Source organism: Lipophrys pholis (genome assembly GCF_963383615.2).
Source record: "Lipophrys pholis genome assembly, chromosome: 2".
NCBI classification, from domain to species: Eukaryota; Metazoa; Chordata; class Actinopteri; order Blenniiformes; family Blenniidae; genus Lipophrys; species Lipophrys pholis.
The window spans coordinates 23,156,359-23,176,943 of record NC_137636.1 but is presented as its reverse complement, the minus strand read 5'-3'; the positions used below and the strand labels follow the sequence as shown (position 1 = coordinate 23,176,943).

The following is a 20,585-nucleotide window of genomic DNA, read 5'->3' as shown; positions in this document are numbered from 1 at the left end:
TCGAGTGGCCGCGTCAGATCCACCTGCCTCAGTCTGCCAGAGTCCTGTGGGTAACGCTGTATTTGCAGACAAAACACTAGAGCTTTGGCCCACCAGATCTCTGTGCAGAGACATCTGCCAGCTGATCGCAGTTGACCCCCTGATGGCAGGAAGCATTAAGGATTCTTTTAAAATGTGCTTTTGATCAGAATCTGTGGGACACAGCATGGACACTCAGAGATGTTCGCTTAGCAGACTTAAGTGGCAGCACCTGTTTGTCTCAACAAAAAGCAGCAGGCATCTTCCGCCTCAGATCCAATTCCATTCATCCAAACTGGACTAAAAGTGCTAAGGGCAAAAGATTGAGTGCAAAGTATAAGCTGCTTCACAATACCAGATGGCATTCACAAAGCTGATGGTGGATTGGAAAAAATGAGAAAACCCTTCCCACCCATTAACAACGCCGACATCATGTGTGCATTTTCAAAGAGCCAAAGTTTCAGCTTTGTCACACTTTCAACGTCATCGAAACAAAACATCAGATATTTGTAATTCAACAATAACGTCTTCAATAATAGGTGTGTTGGCACTGAAAACTGCACAACTCATAGCAAAAAGATTGTGATGGTGAGGCAACAGAACTCACTTGAATAACTGGATGCGTGCATGTCAATCACATTAAACCTTAAAGGAGTCATCACCCAGAAATCAGAATCCATTTATTGCAGCCACAATCTTGCCCGCACGCTTCGCAGTCCTGGAGGCGTACAGGTCCTGGAGGGAAGGCAGATTGCAGCCAATGACCTTCTCAGCTGAGTGAATGATGCGCTGCAGCCTGTCCTTGTCTTTGGCCAGACAGTGACAGGGGAGGCGAGGATGGACTTCATGATAGAGGTATAGAAATGCACCATCACCTTCACAGGCAGGCTGAACTTCTTCAGCTGCCACAGGAAGTTCATCCTCTGCTGGGATTTTTTGAAGAAGGAGCTGATGTTAGCTCCCACTTGAGGTCCTGGGTGATGGTGGTGCCCAGGAAGCGGAATCACAGTGTCCATGTGTTGACAAATTCCAGTTTTCCTTGTTCAAACATGTATATTGGTGTTGGACCTCAGTTGAAAATTGCCTGAAAATCTGGAGTTTGAAAGTGACCGACTGTTTTCATTTGGGCTCTTTGTTCAAAACAGAATCGCCCAGAAGGGGGCGCACCACAAAACGGGAGGGTTTTGAATGTGCTCCTGCGATGTCATCTCCACATTAGGCTAATATCATAAACCCACCTCTGTTCCACCACCCTGCCCCGCCCGCCACCTGAAATCACCAGCTTACCCTGCCGCGGCGCCGCCATTACCAACGAGTTGTGAGAGAAATGTCTAAACATCTCTCCCATGTCAGCTGCTCTGTTGCTGGTTCCCAAAATCAACACAAGAGAGTTTTCAGTGTCCCTGCATCGGTGAACCAAACTACCTGGGACCAGCTGATTAAATGGGTCCACAACAACAGTGTTCCTGCGACTCTCCCAGCCGCTCTTCATGTCTGTGCTTGACATTTAGAGCCTGGAAGTGTCATTAATTTGGGACAATACCAGGTGAAGATCGCATCAACCCTGCGTTTGGAAAGATCCCGAATGTCAGGGAATCACCTGCAGGTAATTCGGTAAGCCTCGATGCTTGTGTAACGTTATGCTTCATTGTTTACAAGACACTGAAAGTACAGTAGACAGACAGCAGCTAATTGCGCTAGATGCTAATGCAGATGCTAATGCTAATCTTTATATAATTTGTTTCCCTAATAAATTTTAAGAATTGATTTAATGACAATTAAAAGGAGACTGGATGTGTCAGAATACCAGCTGATGACTCCTTTAATGCCCTTGATGCTTGGCCCCATGTCAATGGGAGTTGTTGAAGTCATGAAGTGAGATAAATGTAGTCAGACAAGAGCTTGCAGCTGAGAAACACAACATGTCAGTTAATTGGACATACTTTGGTTCCACGACATGACATGTTAAGTCTGTTTGAATACACTTCAAAACCACAATGCTCCGAGTATTAAGTTTTACCAAGAGTAAAACATGTCCTGCACACATCCAATCAGTTTCAAAGTGTAACTCATGAAAGCCCCAAAAACACGTAACAAAGACCCTGAAGAATACAGTGGACTCAAGATACCAGTAATAACACCAATACTCAATATTACCACGTACTGCATGCTTTCAAAACATTGCACAGAATTTAATCCAAAAAAAAGCTACGAGTTGCAGCTATGTTATCATGAAATCGGAGCTATTCATCATTGCCAATCAACTCCTCTACAACTAGAACAAAACAGGGTAGAAAGTGTGCTACATCCCAAAGAGCAAGTAGAGTAGGCCTGCAGCTAACGATTATTTTAATAGTCGAGTATTCCATCGATTTTTCTGGCGATTAATCGAGTAATCGGATACAATTTTTTTTTTATTACATTAGATTCCTTGAACCTAATTTAATAGTAATACATGACAGAGAAAATCTTTTTTTTCTTTTTTTTTGACAGAATATAATTAATTTAGTTATTTATTCATTGATTATTAGGCATAAATTAATGGCTAATGGACATATTATGGTGTGATCTACAACTGATAACCCTACTCTCAATTAAATAATTAAACAATTAAAATGAATGAACCCAATATTTTGTCGTTAAAATAATATGCCTAAACAAATCAATGACAGACAATGACCAGGTCTGACAACCTCTGGTGTGTGTGTGTGCGTGAGAGAGAGAAAGAAAGAGTGTGCGTGTTTGTGGGACAACCATGATAATAACGTGAATGAAGCGTAAAGTAACTGTAGCTTTTTATTTTCTCTGTAATTTTCTAACAACACTTCACCAATACACTTTTTCACATAATGCCTCGCCATGTGACCACTACAATTATTTCCCCTGTTAATCAGCCATTATTCAGCTACGTTTATGTTCTTTACCTGCCGTAATCTACAGGAACAATCACTGATCGAAATTAAATACTTTTCTGAACGTGACATTTACACTCGCCTTACCTGTTGGGCCCACTCGGCAGGCTCGGTGGGTACAGCGGATGCTTTCGGCTCAGGTGCTGTGGCATTGAAGAAGTGCTGTTATGGAAAGCTAATTCTGTTTTACAGTAACACGCATTGTACTTGTGTTTTGCGTCCGATTTATTTTATAATGGTCCCACACTTTCGACAGTTTACGTCGTTTTCTTTGGCCTCCCTGTCGCTCGTATGCGTCGGACATGAGGACATCAAAATGCGGAAGTGGCTTAAATGAAGCATCGAGTCAGTCAATTTTGCCCCGAGGCATTTTAGTAATCGAATTATTCGAATAACTCGAGGAATTGTTTGAGCCCTAAAGTAGAGTCTACATTACAAGAAAATAACAGGTGCTACAATGAAATGTACATCCTGAGGGAGGCAACACATCTATGCCAAATCAGATATGAAGGGGTAATGAAAGCTTTTTTGGCTTCAGTGCCTGCGACAAGCCATGTCCAATCTCCTGTTTCCTCAACTCAACCCTGTCCAAAAAAACGCCAGCGTCCTGCGTACGAGCCGGGTGCTGCAGCAGCCACACAGAGCCTGCACTTCATGCTGCAGAGCCTATAATTCATGCTCAATCAGAACTCCCGCCTCCCAGTTTGGTTTATTTTTGAGTCACGAGCAAAAAAACATTTATTTACTCGTCGGGCCTCACTCTCCAAGCCTACTTTTAGTCGATGCGAAGGCGCTGCTGAGGAGAGACAGAGGACCGGCGCACAGCCACAGGATGTCTGAAAATACACGAGGCTCACCGCACGCTGGGCTGGAGGAGTGCACAACGGGAAGAAACAGACGGGCAGACAAGAGGCACGTTGTGCACAGACACACAACGACCAGGCCAACCTCCCAAAACTCATTAAACTGATCATCATGCTACATTATCCATCCAGTGAGCTTCTGCACCCGCTTAGTCCAAGTTAAAATTGCTATCGAGGTTAACATTAGGGTTGGGACACACCCTGGATGTGTCACCAGTTTTACAGACGCCAATAAACTCAACAAGCAAGTCTTTAGAAGAAGTAAGGAAGGCAGAGTATCCAGAGAAACACCACACATGCTCAGAGAGAACATGCAAACTTCACACAAAAAGTAAACGAGCAGCAACAGCCACAATTATTAGGGAAACTTGCACTGGTTAACTAAGTCATACAAACTCAATCATTCCCACATATATCTAAAGAGCTAAATATCAGGAACACAGTATGATGCAGTCCAGTGAATCACTGCCTGCTACCTCACGTATAGACATGAGGAGGTCTTGCATTTATGACCAATAAAAGAAAAACGTTGTGCAATTTGTACTAAATCTCATTGAATAAAGAAGAGTAGCTCACAAGTAACTGGCAATCACTGCAATCGAGAACAATGACACTTTTTCCTCCCGCACACATCACCCATTGGTAGAAACTATGATAGCAATAAAAGCCCCAACTCACATCATGCAGAGCTATAGCACCAGCAGCTCCTAATGCAAGGTCTGCTGGGGAACCGTCTTCATAGAATCACTGTAATAAGCATTGCGCTGGGATTACAGAGTAGAAATCTACCTACAGAGTCTCCAAAGAGTGAAAAGTCGCCCTTTAGGAGCTGTGCTGAAGGAGAGAAAAGAGAGCAAATGTGTGACAAGGCAGGAGAGAAACAACCGTCAAGAAGAGATAAGAGCAAGTTGAGGCATCGCACATGCGAGTGTGGGCGTCAAGGACTTCCTGTGGACTAGTCTTGAATGAGCAGGCCTCATTGATCTTCTAGTAGTAAAAAAAAAAAAAAGTTGAGAAACTGACAGTGAAAAAGCGCTTGTGGGCCAGCGTACTCTCTAACACGGCTTTTTATTTTTATTTTTTTTAGCTTGTGGGGGCAGCTGGAGCCGAGCGAGCGTTGACACTGAGCAGTTGATGCAGCAGTTTTCTATTTGGATCGCTCGTCTCCAACAATAAACATGTGTCTCTGTGCTGGTGCGGCCCAAGAACTAAACTGTAGTCAGCAAGAAAAGTCTGAGTCAAGACAGTCATCTATTGGCTGCACAAAGCCAGAAAAGCCTCCATCCAGTAAGTCAGAGGACATCGGAAACCAGTGACGACACCAGATGTGTCTCGCCCCTCGAGGAAAACGTGTGAGACGCATGAATCATTTGCGGCGATATGATGTCTCAATAGGTATGTGTAGGGCATCATGCCTGCAGCCCCGAGAAAAAGGAAACAGAAAGCCACTTCTTGCCACATCGTGAGAGCGCATCTGTGCCTCGTCATCACGGCGGAGCCAATCCCGACGGTAAAGGCTGCGAGCCAAGCTCGTGTGAAGACACTTGGCCTGTGACCAGAGTCTGTCTGCCACAGTTAGGAGGTACGGGTCTGGAGAGGGAGGACACTGCGTGCAGTAGGATAAGCTGTGATTCTGCTTTAAAGTAACACGCACACAGGAGTGAGAGGCTCAGCAGAGAGATGGAAGCCCGGATGCATACTATACTATACTATACTATACTATTAGAATCAGGTAGAACATGTTGTGATTAAGTTTTATGCGTGCTTGACGGCCATTCATAAAGAATCACCATCTTTACTCCTCAAGCTGTGAGTACCACAGCATTTCCATCTAAACCTCAAAAGAACCTATTTGGCTTTTCTGATGTAGCGCAACTGTCTATGACAACAAATAACTTCTAACTAATATTCAGTACAACAACTGTCGGATTAATAAATGTTAAAATTGCAAGGGTCATGACTGTCTGAGAGTCTTTGCTCCCCAAATCGTCTCCATTATGAAAATTAAAATTAAGCAAGACAGAAGATAGATGAACGGACGGTCTGTCAACATGCTCTTACCAAAAAGATAAATTAGCATTTATTTAAAGATCGATCATTTTTCGACACTCAAAGAAAAACACATCGGCGTTTGATCAGAAAGAGCGACCTTTTTGTTTCAAAGCACAATGAAATCGTCTTTAACAACGTCATGAAAAAGAAGGTTCAGATGCGAGGTAGCAGTAAGCTCTGCTCGTAAAAACACTGGGCGTTAAAACAAACCCGACCCAACATTTTAAACGACGTTTGCAGAAGAGTTTTAATTTGCTCAGCCTCATTAGCTGCCGACTCATCTTTAAGAGATTGAAATGCTCAAAGTGTGACGACTCGTCAGCTGTTGGCTTGAACTTCTGAGCGTTGGGTCAGCACCAGCCGCAGGGTTTCCTGCCGTTCTGTAAACGCCCGCTGGATTCGGCCCCTTTACCCAGAGAGACTTTACCATGGTGACGGACCCAAAATAACATTTCCCTCTGCTTCTATAAATAAAGCTCTTTTTGTCAAGCTGCTGCTCTTGTGTTTGAGAGACCATTTCTTCCACAGCAACTGTCCATCATTATGGCGGGATGTGGTTACCGTGACAACAAACACATGCAGCATACCCCGGGCAAAATGGTCAGCGTCACCGTCTGGTTCAACAGCATTGCCATCAAACATCAAGCACGGGCGCGGCCCCAATAGCAGCTAATATCATGGTAGCACCTCCTCCGATCACTGCCCGAGACGTCATCAGACTAGACGATTACATTTTAGCCGACAAACTCATGTACTCATGATACATCCTGATAACCTCAGGGAGAATATGCACGTTACCTCAAAGTAAACACAACTGCTACACACATTATTTCTTCTCTCTATCAATGTGCACCTCCAGAAATGTGGAACTGCATGTTGAAGCGACGCAGACAGCAGGGGCTGTGATTGGTCCACTTAATATGATTTCCAGGACTCTGCTTTTGTGGTTTGTTCCGGATCCAGAAGAAATAAAAAGCTTGTTTGGAAACAGGTGGGTGTTTCCTCATAACAAATTCATTCACGGTCCAAGTATGCTGCCACACAATCTCTCGTTCGGGGAGGTAAAGACTACCAACCAGTGTCATGTGATTTCACGACAAATGCACAATCCTGACCATCAAGGTACTGCATATACGTCATAGCACATACAGCCTGGACAAAGAACTTCGAAAGGGCCCGTCCTGTATGTCATATCGACTGAAAACACAACAGCTCACTAAAGAATTTGATGACTGGAGACCTGATGAGCCTGTTGACCAACATTCACAGCATTACTTCTCTTTTAGTTGGATTAACTGTTCTGGACATGGCCCTATTGGCTATGCACTTTTTATAATAGATTGAGGACGGTTACATTGTCTTCATTATCTTAAAGCTACCGGCCTACACCTATATCATAATTATACGTTTGTATTAGACAGTTCCAGTTTGTTTTTATCGTTGCATGGCACATTGTCTCGTATTGTGTGCACAACATTCCCTTTTGTCCAAAACAAATTCATCCAATAGAGAGAAATAACTTCTTGAATCTTGACGTTCTGCTCCCATTTCTCATGGATTCAAGCTCATTTCCCTCAGCGTGAGCTCTTTAAGGATATTACGAACTCTTCACACACACATTTACATAAATATAGAACACAATTATATGGTACAAGACACAACATGTCAGACATCAATAATAAGAGCTGGGTCAGGGTGATAAGTGCCTATTTTTACTTCTATTGCAAGTACATCTTTAACCAAGTCTGCATTTCCTGTTGTTGAATCGTATCATTACTACGCCCTATATATAATTCAATTTAACTTTTTGGACAACTACTCGCTCACAGACTGCTCTGAGAGCTCGAAAACAGAAAGGAAAACGTCCTGATTTTAAGTTAAGAAAGGTCTTAAGTGCAACAGCAGTGTTGTGACGCCAGCTTCAGATCTACTTTCACATGCCAAACGACGTCCGTGAATCATCCAACATGCTCAAACCGAGCGCCTTCACAACACACCGATAAGATCGTCCTTTTACGTCATCTAGTCACTTCATTAAACCGCCACGCTGCTGTGTAATTTACATTAGTTTGAAAGGGCGCCGACTCATGTGAACACCGGTCATATGAGCAGCAGGTCTCCAGCACAGCCATGTCTAGACACGTTGGGGAAGAGCCTGACTGAGACACTCAGGCTCGTGCTGATGTCCCAACATGGGGCTGCTGCAGCAGCCACTTTTAATTAGCATAGAAAAGTCGGCTTTTATATTTGTTGTCACGGTCCGGGTCCCTCCTGCTCTGAATCTAATCCTAATTTTTATCACATACTGCGTCTTCCTGCAGCCTCTCTGTTTGAAATGAGCAGCTTCAAGCTTAAGCCCACTTTCTATTCACCCGCCAGCCTCCAGGAAGCCTCTTTTTCCACGGCTCGGAGCACACTTTTGTTCTGCGCCGAGCCGCTGAAAGAGAGGCTGCATTGAGTGGTTGTAGTTTGGCACCTGTCTCACATTCAGCAGGATGCTCTCATACGCCTGCTCTGTGCGTGTAGGAGATGAGCAGCAGGAGTTGGAGCCGTGTCCTCAAAGGAGGGACTGAGCATGTGGGACACATTGAATACGACGGAAGTAAAATAACAACAGGTCACCTTTCGATTCTCACACTCAGCGGTGACAACCGATGCAATCCGAGTCGTGTCATGACAGGTATTTCAGCTGATTTTTGTAATTCAGAGGGAAAAACCTGAATGTCGAGTGCTGTTGCACTTTAAACACAGTATACAGGACAGTACGTTATGAAATACAGTTTTAACTGAGGACTATCACCTGTAGAGTGGTTGAATGAATTTAATAACCTTTTTCCACAAAGGGCATGCTCTAGCAACACGAGCAATCAGAGATTTCCAACGTCCACTAAAGGTTGACTTTATGGAATCTGCCATAGCCGGTTATCTATATGTGGGGGAAATTCCGAAAGAATCCGTGCAGTAGTTTAGACGTAATCTTGCTAACAGGCAAACAGACACGCTGATGATTTTATTACGTTCTTGGCCGACGTAATTACTAAAGCTAAAAGCATTTCCATACACTGCCTTCAATCAAGAGCTCCGGATGTTTAGAAAGAAAAACAACTCTTTAGGAAGTCGGTTCATGACACTAAATGTCAAAATGTCTAATTCAGTAGCAAAACTTGAGTCATTCATCACACAAGATTTAAATTAAGAATTTAAACACAAACATTGATAGAAAAAAGAATATTGTGCTTAATTTAAAAAAAAAAAATAATTATAAATCGATAAAAGAATAATTTAGTATTTTGTCATATTTTGGCTTACTTCTTCCCACAGATCATTTCTATGTAGAAATGGATTCATTGGAAGTCACACTGCGTCTCTCGAGTCTCCGAGCTTTAAATCCCTGAAAGTCTATGTTACAGCCCAACATGCAATCTGGAAGCTTCACATCCCCCTTGTGACTTTAACTCAGGGTTCAAGAACGTCTGGTACAGACAGTTCCGAGATGTTCTTTTCGTGTATTAAATGGAGCGGTCTAAAAATGTGCTTTTGGACTGAATCGCACCTTGCCGTGTAATCCCTCTAAAAACCAATTGGATGTTAACGCCACACTGCATGACTGAGGCTACGCTGACTTTCACCTTTGACCATCACAATCTAACCAGTTAAATCCATGTCAACAACTTCACACGGATATTGACAGGAACAGACCCCAGGAGTTTTGCAAGCATGAGAGAAAACCACGATCTGGTGCTTTCAGCCATTACCAGGCTCCCGACATGCGAACTAAATTTAGTCCAAAGGACCTGATCTTACCTCGTAGGACCAGACGCACTGGACTTTGGCGAATCTCCTGACACAGCGGCCCACCTCCACGTCTTCATGGGTGGTGTACATCTCCTGTAAACACTCTCGGATGTGAGGAACCATCCTCCTGAGGACTTCGCGGCTCATGATGACCCCCGGCCCCCCCATGCAGAAGTTCTCTCCGGGCTCCAGAGCCAGCTTGCCCAGCTCGTCCCGGGCCCCCATTCCCGTCTGGCCCAGGAAGATGGCCTCGCTGCTGTTGAGGCTGCGCAGGAAGTTCTCCAGTTTCTCGCTCTTGATGTACACGTCGTCGTCCGCCCTCATGAACCACTCGTACTTGTCCAGGTAGTGATCGTGCATGTACTTGAGCATCATGAAGGACTTCTTCTGCGGGGGGTACGAGTCGTCCACGTTCTTCAGAGCCACGATGGGGATGGGGATGGAGGTGTCGGAGCCCTCGCTGGAGAAAAACTCCACTCGGCCCGGTATCGTCTGCGCCCACGTCCTGCAGCATAGACACAAGGTGAATTATTTCGTGTTTTTAATGTGTTTCTGATTCAACAAACTTGAATTCGGTGAATGTGCCAGGAAGCCGGAGGACAAATCACACGTTACAATCCGACGTGCAGCACTGACAGGAGGTGTGCGTCTGATCACCACAATCAATGGGGTTTTTTTAAACAGTAGTTCCATCAGCGGTTGCAGTCCTGGAAGTCCCCATTAACATAAGTTCATTCTGATATATTGTTATACTAAAAGAGTCAGGCAGCTGTCTGAACAGCAGTAAAAAGGTGGCTTTGTTTAATAAAGTGCAAAGCCCAGGAGGTAAAATGCTAAATCATACGTGTATAATTCCTCTGAAAGTCATTTGACTGCTCAGAACAGTGGTTGAAAGCGTGGGAGGATAAAACACTGATTGTGTCCAATTCTGTGATTCTGAGAGGAGTCACTTCTCACCCCGCTACTTTTTCTCGTAAACATATCAGATAAGCAAATCCTAAACTAACATGGTGACAGAGGAGGAGAAAACACGATGTTCCTGGCTTTTAATCTCAACAGTGCCCCCTTATGACTACGGGTGGTTCTGCAACATTTGTCCATTCTGTAAGCTTCCAGGAGACTGACATACAGATGACGTCTGTATCCGACGAAGAGCAGAAAAGAGCTCTTAGTTCTGAACCCGGAGATTCCAACTGGATTTTGTGTACTCGCTTGCTCTCTTACATTATGTTGTTTTTGGTCACCGGCAGCCACATTTTCTGTTTAATCGGCTTTGCATTTACCATTCTATTGCGGATCTAGCCTGTTAAAACACAGTCGGGTGAAAGTTTCATTTAGAATTAGTTTCTACACCTTTGCTCTAAACGTAACACCAACCAAAACCAGAAACCCTGTCTCCAAACTAACACCTCGTCTTTCCATTGTGTCACACGGGATATTTTCTGCAGCAGACTGTTTTCGTTTTAAAACGTACAAATACACGCAGGTCAGTGAACATATGAAGCGCCGGTAAAGAGAGTGTGGACAGCTGCGTTAATTAAAAGGAAAGAGACGCCGCCAAACGGATGCAGGCGTGGATACCAACGCTGTGGTGTCAACACAACACCAAACTGCTGCATACGTGCCAGTCCCCCCCCCCCACACACACACACACACACTTTACATTCAGGCGGAGGGGAAGTCATGCAGTGTAATGATCCATCTCCCTGTTGTATAAAAAAGTGTCACGCCTTTAAAAGGTTGCACTCCAGAGACAAAACAGGCTCATCTCAGTGTTGAGTTAAACAGTGATAATTCTAACTCAATTTTCCGACAAACTAAAAGTCCCACTGCACGTGCACAGTTTGAATTTTCTAATGTAAAACTGTTTTTGTGTGGCGCTTCATAAAAGAAAAAAAAACAGACCCTGTGTAACATACTCTTGAAATTCCTACAACATTCTCAGGCACAACAAAAATGGTTGGGATTTACAGGAATGTTTTGAAGGATATATACGGCTTACCACTGTGGTTTCAAACATGTCTGGAAAAATCCCAGAAATTGTATTCATTCTGTGAAAACGGTTCCTTGAACTTTTCTTTTTTTTAAAGCACGTCATTCAGCTGGAATGACAGACACAGAGGTCTGCAAACTTTGCGACCAAACGGGATGGTTTTATCTATTTTCTCCCCGTTTGAATGAATCTGGAGCCACAATAATAAGCTACCAGTAATACATAATGATTGCCGTTATCAGGGCTGAATGATAAAAGAAACACATGACGTGTGCATGTCCTGCAATGATTTCACACCTACATGTATGACGTTGATGTCTTTGTGCTCATTCTCATCTTTGACCCACATTTAAGCAGACACAACGGGGCCATGTTAGGTTTTATTCCTCTTTTGATCACATGTGCGGTTCCCACCAGCAGCGATTTCAGAAGTAGAACAGTTGTTGACTTTTTTGGGGATTTTTTTTTTTCCTCACAAATGGAGAAAATTAGACTCAACAGTTACAAAGCTTTACAGATTGTGGTTGTGTCATATAAAGTCAGAGTTTGGGGGAGTTTTCTCTTCGTATTCATGAACAGAGTTTACGGTCAAGAGTTTCAGTCCGTTTATTAAAGTTTATCACACAATTTTGGAAATTAATTCCAATCAATCATACATTTTGAATTTGGAGAGCATGAACACACAGTGCATGGAATCAGAACTTATCTCACTCCAGTCTTATCCGATGAGTATTTGTTGAAGTTGTGATATCGTGCAGATCTAGTGACATTAGTTTAGTCCGGAAGTGTCAAACACATTTTAATGCATTTGCCACATACAGCCCAATGTCATCTTGAGTGGATCGGACTGGTAAAATGTTGCCATAATAACCTTTAAATTTTAATTTTAAAGTTTTTCTTTTTTGTGGAGTGGAGTAGAATTTATTTTTTTAAGTCAATGTTTCTTGCAGAATGTTTCACAGTTAATATCAAAAGCGACTACAATCTCAACAAAAAGCCAATCTGAATGTAAACCTCTTGTGCAAAACAGCAAAATGTTTTTGAAAAAAAAAAAACTTCTCCTATAGCGGTTGCATTATGCATGTTTTTACAAACTCACCCGGACAAACCATGTAAAAAATAAATAAAAGTTGCTTTTTTTTTTTTTTTTTTTTTTTTTAAACATTTGCTTAGTCTTTTGCTGGGCCGGTTTTGGCCCACATGCCTTATGTTTGACACCTCTGATTTAGTCCATTTGTGTCTTGATTTTTCCCTATCCTTTTTACCAACTTAAATAAAGCTTCAAACAAATGGAAATACTTTGTAAAAATGTGTGTGACAAAGGCGATGATCTACTATTTCAGTGGACCGTTTAAAAAATAGTTTTAAAAATGGAAGAAAATCAGAATATTTTGTACCTTAATTATGTATTTTAATGTGAATTAGGGGAAAAGAGACATTTGGTTGAATTATGGAGGGATTATCCTGGGGCTGGGCAGAGGGGGTGAAGAGCGCTCTCCACCCGGAGGGAGAGCTCCCTTCACCCCCTCCGTCTCCCCCAGGTAGAGGGGGGGTGCCTAAGTGATCGTTCCCCACAGAGGCAGCGCTCCTCCCGGGCTCTCATCACGTACCTGTGCGCCGCCACGGCGCGGCTGTCCAGGTACTTCTGCGCGGTCATGACACCGACGAAGAGGAAGCTGTCCGACCGGGACTCGGGCTTGTTGGTGGCAAGCGGACCGCTCAGCCCCCCGCCGTAATCCCTGCGGAGCCCCGCGTTCCAGCCGCAGGCGGCGGGGCTGACCTTCCGCTTGTGGCCGGCCGTCTTCAGCTCGCTGGCCTTGGGGAGGATGAGTCTGGAAGCCAGCGTGAAGCCGACGACCAGTCCCAGCAGAACACTAAACCATGCTCTTCGACTTCGACCTGCCATTCCCCCAAAACTTCCCCTCGTCCTGTCCTCGCTGTGTCCCCCGGAAAAATAAAAATAAAAAAATAAAGTAAGAAATTAAAATAAATAAGCAGCGGTGGGTCGCTCACACACACTCTCTCATGGTAGAAAAGCCCTTTTCTTCCAGATGCCTACGTAGCATCGCAGCAGTCTCCTTGAACCGCTACCTGGAGACACCGTACCGGCCGCCGTGTCGCCGCTCCCCGCTGCTCATCCAGCCGCCCCGCAGCGTCCCGCATGGGCAGAAAGCTTAGCTCTTTTCAGCCTCTTTTCTCCTGGGTCAGCGGCCCGGGTCTCGCCATTATCACCGCGGCTGAAGAATGTAACTGTCCACAGCACGAAATGCGAACGCTCCGGTACTGAGCTGACCCAAACGGCTTTCCATAGAGGCGCCGTGATTGGCTAAGACCTATAGACTGCGATGCTGCGTTCAATAAACTTAGGAAAAAATACCAACCACGCGGGAGCTATTGTAATGACTGAAGCAGCTGGTGCGTTCATGATCCCCCAAATAATTTTAAACTCCCAGAAAAAGCGTAGGACCTCCGTAACTATTGAGCTAAATTCACCAGAACTGTAGTTTATATTGAATTTATTAGATCTAAGGATAATAATTATGAAATGTTAAGATTGTATTACAGTTTTAGCTATTTTAGCCCTTTGGGCATTTCAGCCATTTAAACAACCATAGCCTGATACATGTTGATATATCGGCTAAATCCATGGATCATACATAGAGATCTTTAATTCTGAATATTGTATTGGATAAATTTTTTCGTCGTTGTAGAATTGTATATCCATTTAAGCTCATTGTAGACATTTGAGCTGGTTTTGGTCATGTTTCACCTTAAAAATTGTTAAAATTTACTTCTTTTTTTTTACTGTATTCACCAACATTTATGTGGGAAAAAATGTAATATAAGAACTTTCATTATGAACTGTTGACATTCCATGGCAGTTTCAGATATTTTTGTCTGTTTCACATTATTGAGCCTCTTTGAGCTATTTTTATTTTAATAGCTTAAGACATTTACATTTGTTGGCAATTGTTTTACAGGAATGTCATTTTTCCCGTTTTTTCCTATTTGACCAGCTCTAAAATAATCAACGGCCTCTTCTGACTTTATTTACTTTTACATCTATGGCCTCCTCCTCCTCCTCCTGAAGCCAAAAAAAATCCTTTCAATAAGTCAGTCTTTTCAGCAATCATCAGACTTTATTTCAGACAGGTTTGTGCCTAGAAAAGGCAGATATTAAAACAGAAGTATTAAAATTAAGAGGATAAGTTGTGGAAAAGATACCAAAATGAAAATATATTGGAGAAAACTTTGTTTTTGTTTTATTTTGGTTGCTGCTGAGCTTTCTTACCTTTGTAAATGTTTGTAATATTGAAAAATACTCCGACTTTAAATCCAGCAATGCGACTCTCAGAGCTTATCCGCCATCGTGTGGTAAAATGGATGAATTACAAGAGGCTGCTGATGTTGTAAAACTGGTCGACAAACATTTGAACTTCTTTATCAATAATTTAGCAAACATATCTAAGCAGAAAATGTAATGTTTTTAAAGTAATACTTTATTAATTCCACAGCAACAGCAGCTCCACAGTTAAAGGTGAAAATGATAAAAACAGAAATTGACACAGTGTTAGCTCAGTATGTACTTTAGATGTGCTTGATAGTACATGATGACTCCTATGAGATTTGACATCCTACTGAGGAAATTCCAGTGAATAATGACGGTGTTTTCCACAACATAACATGTTTATTGATCTGCAGCCAGACTACAGTGAGCAATCGATTCCCCAATCAATTCTAACTTTGTGTTGTGCTTTCAGTCTCTACCAACAACTCATTTAGTAGTCTGCAAACATTTGGCGGCCATAACATTAGCTCCAGGGACGATCTCCTGTTGGGAGCAAATCTCCATCTAATACAGCTAATCTGTGGCTTATCTGCTCATTTCAAGAGGATTTATGGAGCAGCGTCTGCTACATCTCAGCAGGAATCGCCAGTTATGGTTTTGAGTTTTCATTTGACTTGGTTAAATGTGTAAGAGCCAAGAAGAAGAGCTGCGAGTCCAAGACTGACTGTGAAGTCCGCAAAGGTCAAAGAAAACGTTAGTTTCCACCATCAGATAAACTGATATGACAATTCAATGAATTTTATTTGGTGGGAAGAGGGGAAATAATCTGCTGTTTAAGTCTTAAAAGGTGCAGCTCATTGGATTCGTAGAGACCCAAAACTGTCTTTTATGCTTCTCTAGAGAAGCTGTGAAACATCTCATTTGTTGCTTCTGACTTAAAATTGAGGAGACATTCCCATGTCTCTCTTTGGGGCTAAAGAAAATCATGAAATCATTTAGAAATAATGATTTTATTTTATTTTTTATTTAAACTTCTATCTTTTAAGTGCTCCACAGACGTGTATTGGTTACTTTTTGTACACGGTGAGAAGATCCTGGTTTGATTCCAGCGCTTTCTGTGTGGAGTTTTGCATGTCCTCACTGTGTCTTTGAGGGTTCTGCTGGTGTTTGACTGGATCTGGGTTGGCAAACATACGGCCCGCAAATGGCTCGCAAGATGAAATTCGCTGGCTGAGACAAGTCACGACATTAAGTGCAATATATTAATATGACCACCAGGGGCGCCAAAGACTATAATTTATTTTGTGGTGAATCAGTTCAGGTGATCAGGATTACCACGTAGAAATGTGTCGGAGTTAAAGATCATTTCTACAATTTGACAAGTAATTCTGATTATAATAGGAACTAGCCGAATATATTTCTGGGTTCCAGCTACATGTGGCCAAACGTTTTCTGCCTTTTCAGATGTACATAGTGTACACATAATCCACTGTGATCTGTATGTTGTAAAGTACATGCTGAACTGAGGCAGAATATTGTTGAAATTGAAGTTTTTCTTATAAAATGTTCAGATTTTGCATGTGTTGTAAAAGGATAGTTCGATAAATGTAAACTTCTTAGTACACATTAATACTCTGTTGCACAACCAAGTCAAAGAGTTAGAGAGCTAGTTATTTCAATATTATAATTGTAAAATTTACCGGTCCGGCCAACTTGAGCTCAGATTGCTCCATATGTGGCCCCTGAAGTGAAATGAGTTTGACAGCCCTGTTGTTCATGTTCCACACTGTGATTTATGAATTAGTAGTTAACGAGCCTAAAAACCATTATCAGGAGCATTCCAGGACACTTTGAAGTCATTTTGTGGAGAAAGTAATGACAAGAAGCACTTCAAAGTTCTTAAGTGTTGTTTACTTCATCAGGTGCTTCTTCATTGGACATCTTTCATTCTGGAATAAGATTTGTTAATGTACCTGACGTATCTTCCAGGAGGCCATTGTGGGATGATTTCAAGCATCAAGCAGATCTTTAGGTAACAGAGTACGAGGTTCCTTTGGGTAAATCTTCTGCAGGATCAGTGTCAAAGGTCAAAGACACTGGTCTCTTCTCCTTTTCTGGGTCAAAATGTGACATTCCACTTCTCCATTGTGTCACCACCCTGCAAAGCTCGGATGGAGAGTTCAGCAAGTCGCTGATTGAATGAATGAATGAATGCTGCAAGTTGTATGCACACATGTGAAAGTATAGAATAAGAACACAAGTCAAGGTTGGTAATAATAACAACGGGTGGCTGAAAGTACATTAAATAGTCATGTCATGCACAAGAAGTGTTAGGAATGTGTGCCGGCCATTCCTGTTGGTGTGTGTGTTGATCGGTCCGTCTCCTTGGAAACCATCAAGCCAACTTGACTGATCAATCTTCCAGTTGGTGTTTCATCTTAATTTATTATCCTGGAGAGTGCGTAGATGACTCATTTGTTTCTGGACCATTAAAGTAACTCAATCAATTCCTGCACAGGTTTCCTGGGGAATTTCTTTATTGCATAAAATGTACATGTTGGACATGACACGACCACCTCACGTTAAGATATATCAAAAACTGTCTGGTTGGACCAGTTAAATGAGAAAGTATGGAACTCAGACTACCAGCTACAACTCTAAAGCTGCGGTGGCACATGGAGAGAAACATTGAAACAGAAAAACACACCGACTGTGAACATCAGCCAAACCCAGCGGACACACACCGTTTACAGGAGAGGCTTCATGACAAGCTGTGGACGGCACGAGACCCTAAAACATCTCGATTCACCCCCGGAGTCAGAGAATCAAACACGTTTTAGCAGAAATTAGATTTAGTATCTTTTTTTTTTAACTCTAGTTTGTATTTATCTGTGAAAAGATTCCACCACAAAACAAGAGAGATACTAGTAGAGTGCGGCCTCGGACACGTCGCCAGCTTGTTTCAGTCAGTCAGCGCGAGCGTTGAGCTGTCAGAGGTCAGAGGTCACACGGACCACCGTCTCTGACGCTCTTTACCCTCATCCACCGGACGACGGCCCCCTCCGGCCCGGCCGCCAGGTGCACGTTGCTCCTCCCTGTCCGCTCAGAGGACTGTAGTCTGGAACACAAAGACAGACGCTCTGGTCATCACGCGTCAGGATATTTCATCCTCTCTGGTTCCTCCTCAGTCTCCACCGGAAAATCTCTCCCTCACTAAACCAACGGAGCATCTTTCTATCAACATATCACCTTATTTTATCAGTCGATAAAACAGGGTGAGGAACAAACATCCTTATTGAGACGAGACGTTCTCAGGGGAATGTGACAAATTCTTCACGTTAGGATTACAAACAGATCAAAGACCTTCACACACACTCTGCAGGGAGCTGGATGACGGGAAGCGTTCCCTCGGACCTACGTACCAGTGCTGCGGAGCGGCTTCTTGTCTGTCTTTGGTTTCACGGCAGCTGATGATGTCGAGGCGGCCTCGTCCTGAGACGGTACGATTCCTTTGTAATTTTCTAGCTTCTGCCTCCTCTTCTCCTCTTCTCTCTGTCCAGGAAACACAGAAAACGCTCGACTGTGACCTCCTGGAAACAGACACCTCCACCTCTCTCTCCTCTCACCGTCCTACCTGCTTCTGTTTTTCTCTGTAGAGGACTGCTTTGGCATCCAGATCCTCCTGCATCTTCCTGCGAGCAGCCTCCACGGCCTCCTGTCGCCGGGCCACAAACGCAGCGTCTGTGCAAACAAAACAGAACACACAGCACTGAAACCTGCACATCTGATCCTCTCATTTAAATTCTCCAAATGAAGAGTGGAAATTATGGCAGATGTGGAGCAGATGTGGAGCAGCTGTTCCCCGTTTTTTATACCTTCTTAAACAGAACGTGTGAGATTTAGGCAAATCATGAACACTATGTGAATCCTCACCTGCATGTGTACCTTGTGACGCTGCAGAAGCCGTGCTGGACTCGCTCTGTCCTGAGCTTCTCTTCTTCAGCTGCTGGATGAGCAGAACAAGGACAAACGCCACCAGGAGGAGGTGCCACCCGTACAGGGACAGGACCTCTCCAGCTGGGGGCGGGGGGGGGGGGGGGGGGGGGGGGGGGTAACACAGAAACAGACAAGCAGAGACACGGGGTAAGTAACAGGTGACCACACAATGTGATAGTCTAAACAGGTATATAACATTGACCATATTCTCAAACCCACGGGCAGAGCTGTATGTACAAGTCATTGATAATGTCATGAAACAACCGTGTGTGGTAAAACCAACAATAAAATCCTGTTTATGCCAACATGTGACAGCGTTTGCAGCCATATTGAGCTGAACTCTATGTCCTGGAAACTGTGTGTCAGTTTACCTTTTGACTAGCGACTTATTGTTCCACAACAAAGGAAACAGTTCAGATTAAGATGTTTTTTCTAAAGCTTCCACCTTGATCCCAGATGAGCCTCTTTACAGCCATGTTGTGCTCAAACTCTGGATTCTGAGACAGTTTTGTGTTTGGGAAGGAGGGAAAGAAATGATAAAGTTGCTGCAGATTTATTGGGAATAAGTGGGAACATGAGGCTCACAACTTCTGACTCTAGAGTTTAAACTCACTCTGCTGGTACTCAGGAGCCTAAAGTGTGCAGAGGAATTGTTATGCTTTGTTGATTCAAGGCAGGACGGATCCATGCTTGGATGAAACAAAAAGCTGATCAGGAATTGACTGAATTTCTTGTGTTTAGTTGACAGCTTTGGCCTTTTACTGTCTTAGTACATCTGCTGAAAGATGTTTCAGCATTTATTTTAGTTCCTGTTGACGTTTTTGTCATATTCAATGAGCCTGATCATTCTCCTCTGAACTCAACAGGACAACGCCACCCAGAGAACTGCTGCTCAGTGGACAGCTTCTCGTCATACGTTCAGTATAAACTCTTCAGATAGCTGTGTGTGACAATCCCAGGAGATCATCGTGTTGTGAGAAACTCAGAACCATGCTGCGTTCAAAGACAGTTATCATCATGTGAAGCAGCATGTCAACAGGTGTGGACAACAGTAGATAAGAAAGCACACAACAGTAGATGAAGGTATGACACGTCCAGGGAAATCTTACTGACTAAAACTATTCGACAACGTACTAATGTGTAAATATGCAGGTTTGGCTTTGAGTTAGCTGCATGCTAACTCCAGTTTTCACATGCTGAGGAGCGAATTCAATAAAAAGGAGCGGAGATTCAGACTTCCTGGGTTTATATCCAAACAGTGTCAGCTATAGCTAAAGGTCGTATAGTTGGTAGAACGTGTCAAACCAGCAGCGATATGTGGATGTTTTTACCGATGTCAGCGAAGGAACTCAGGTCCTGGTTTTTAAGCGGCTCCTTCTCCACCAGGAAAGGAGAGTCGTCGTTGACGTCTTCAATCTCCACGTCGTCCATGTCGGGTTTCAAACGTGGATATACCAAAGTAGAGACTTCGAAAAGCGAATAAACCTCAGTAACTGTGTTTTATTTATGTTGGTTTCTGCTTCCTGTGTCCGCCATGTTTGTTTAAACTAAAAATGCACATCATCATTTCAGATGACGTGTCACCACGTGACGTAAACACGTAAGCGTACTTCATTCACAGTGAAGCCCCGCCCCCTAAAACAGATTTTTTTTTTTTTTTTTTCTTT

General features: G+C 43.2%; 2 protein-coding genes across 2 annotated transcripts in view; both read right to left on the bottom strand.

The window, feature by feature from the left end:
* chsy1 (chondroitin sulfate synthase 1) overlaps positions 1 to 13,574 on the bottom strand; it is a 56,293-nt gene extending 42,719 nt beyond the window's left edge. Inside the window, exons 1-2 of the mRNA XM_080458275.1 lie at positions 13,244 to 13,574; positions 9,650 to 10,145 (exon numbers count right to left, since the gene is read on the bottom strand). Of these exons, the coding sequence (XP_080314401.1) occupies positions 9,650 to 10,145; positions 13,244 to 13,539 (792 nt within the window). The 5' untranslated portion in view covers positions 13,540 to 13,574. The remainder of the gene's footprint in view (positions 1 to 9,649; positions 10,146 to 13,243) is intronic.
* A 3,863-nt stretch (positions 13,575 to 17,437) lies between these two features.
* selenos (selenoprotein S) lies at positions 17,438 to 20,531 on the bottom strand. The gene is made up of 5 exons (XM_080491765.1): positions 20,250 to 20,531; positions 18,856 to 18,999; positions 18,557 to 18,663; positions 18,345 to 18,474; positions 17,438 to 18,040 (listed from the first exon to the last, which is right to left on the bottom strand). Exons 1-5 carry the CDS (start codon positions 20,347 to 20,349, stop codon positions 17,961 to 17,963), a joined length of 561 nt encoding a protein of 186 aa, XP_080347891.1. The 5' UTR covers positions 20,350 to 20,531; the 3' UTR covers positions 17,438 to 17,960.
* Positions 20,532 to 20,585: the final 54 nt, after the last annotated feature.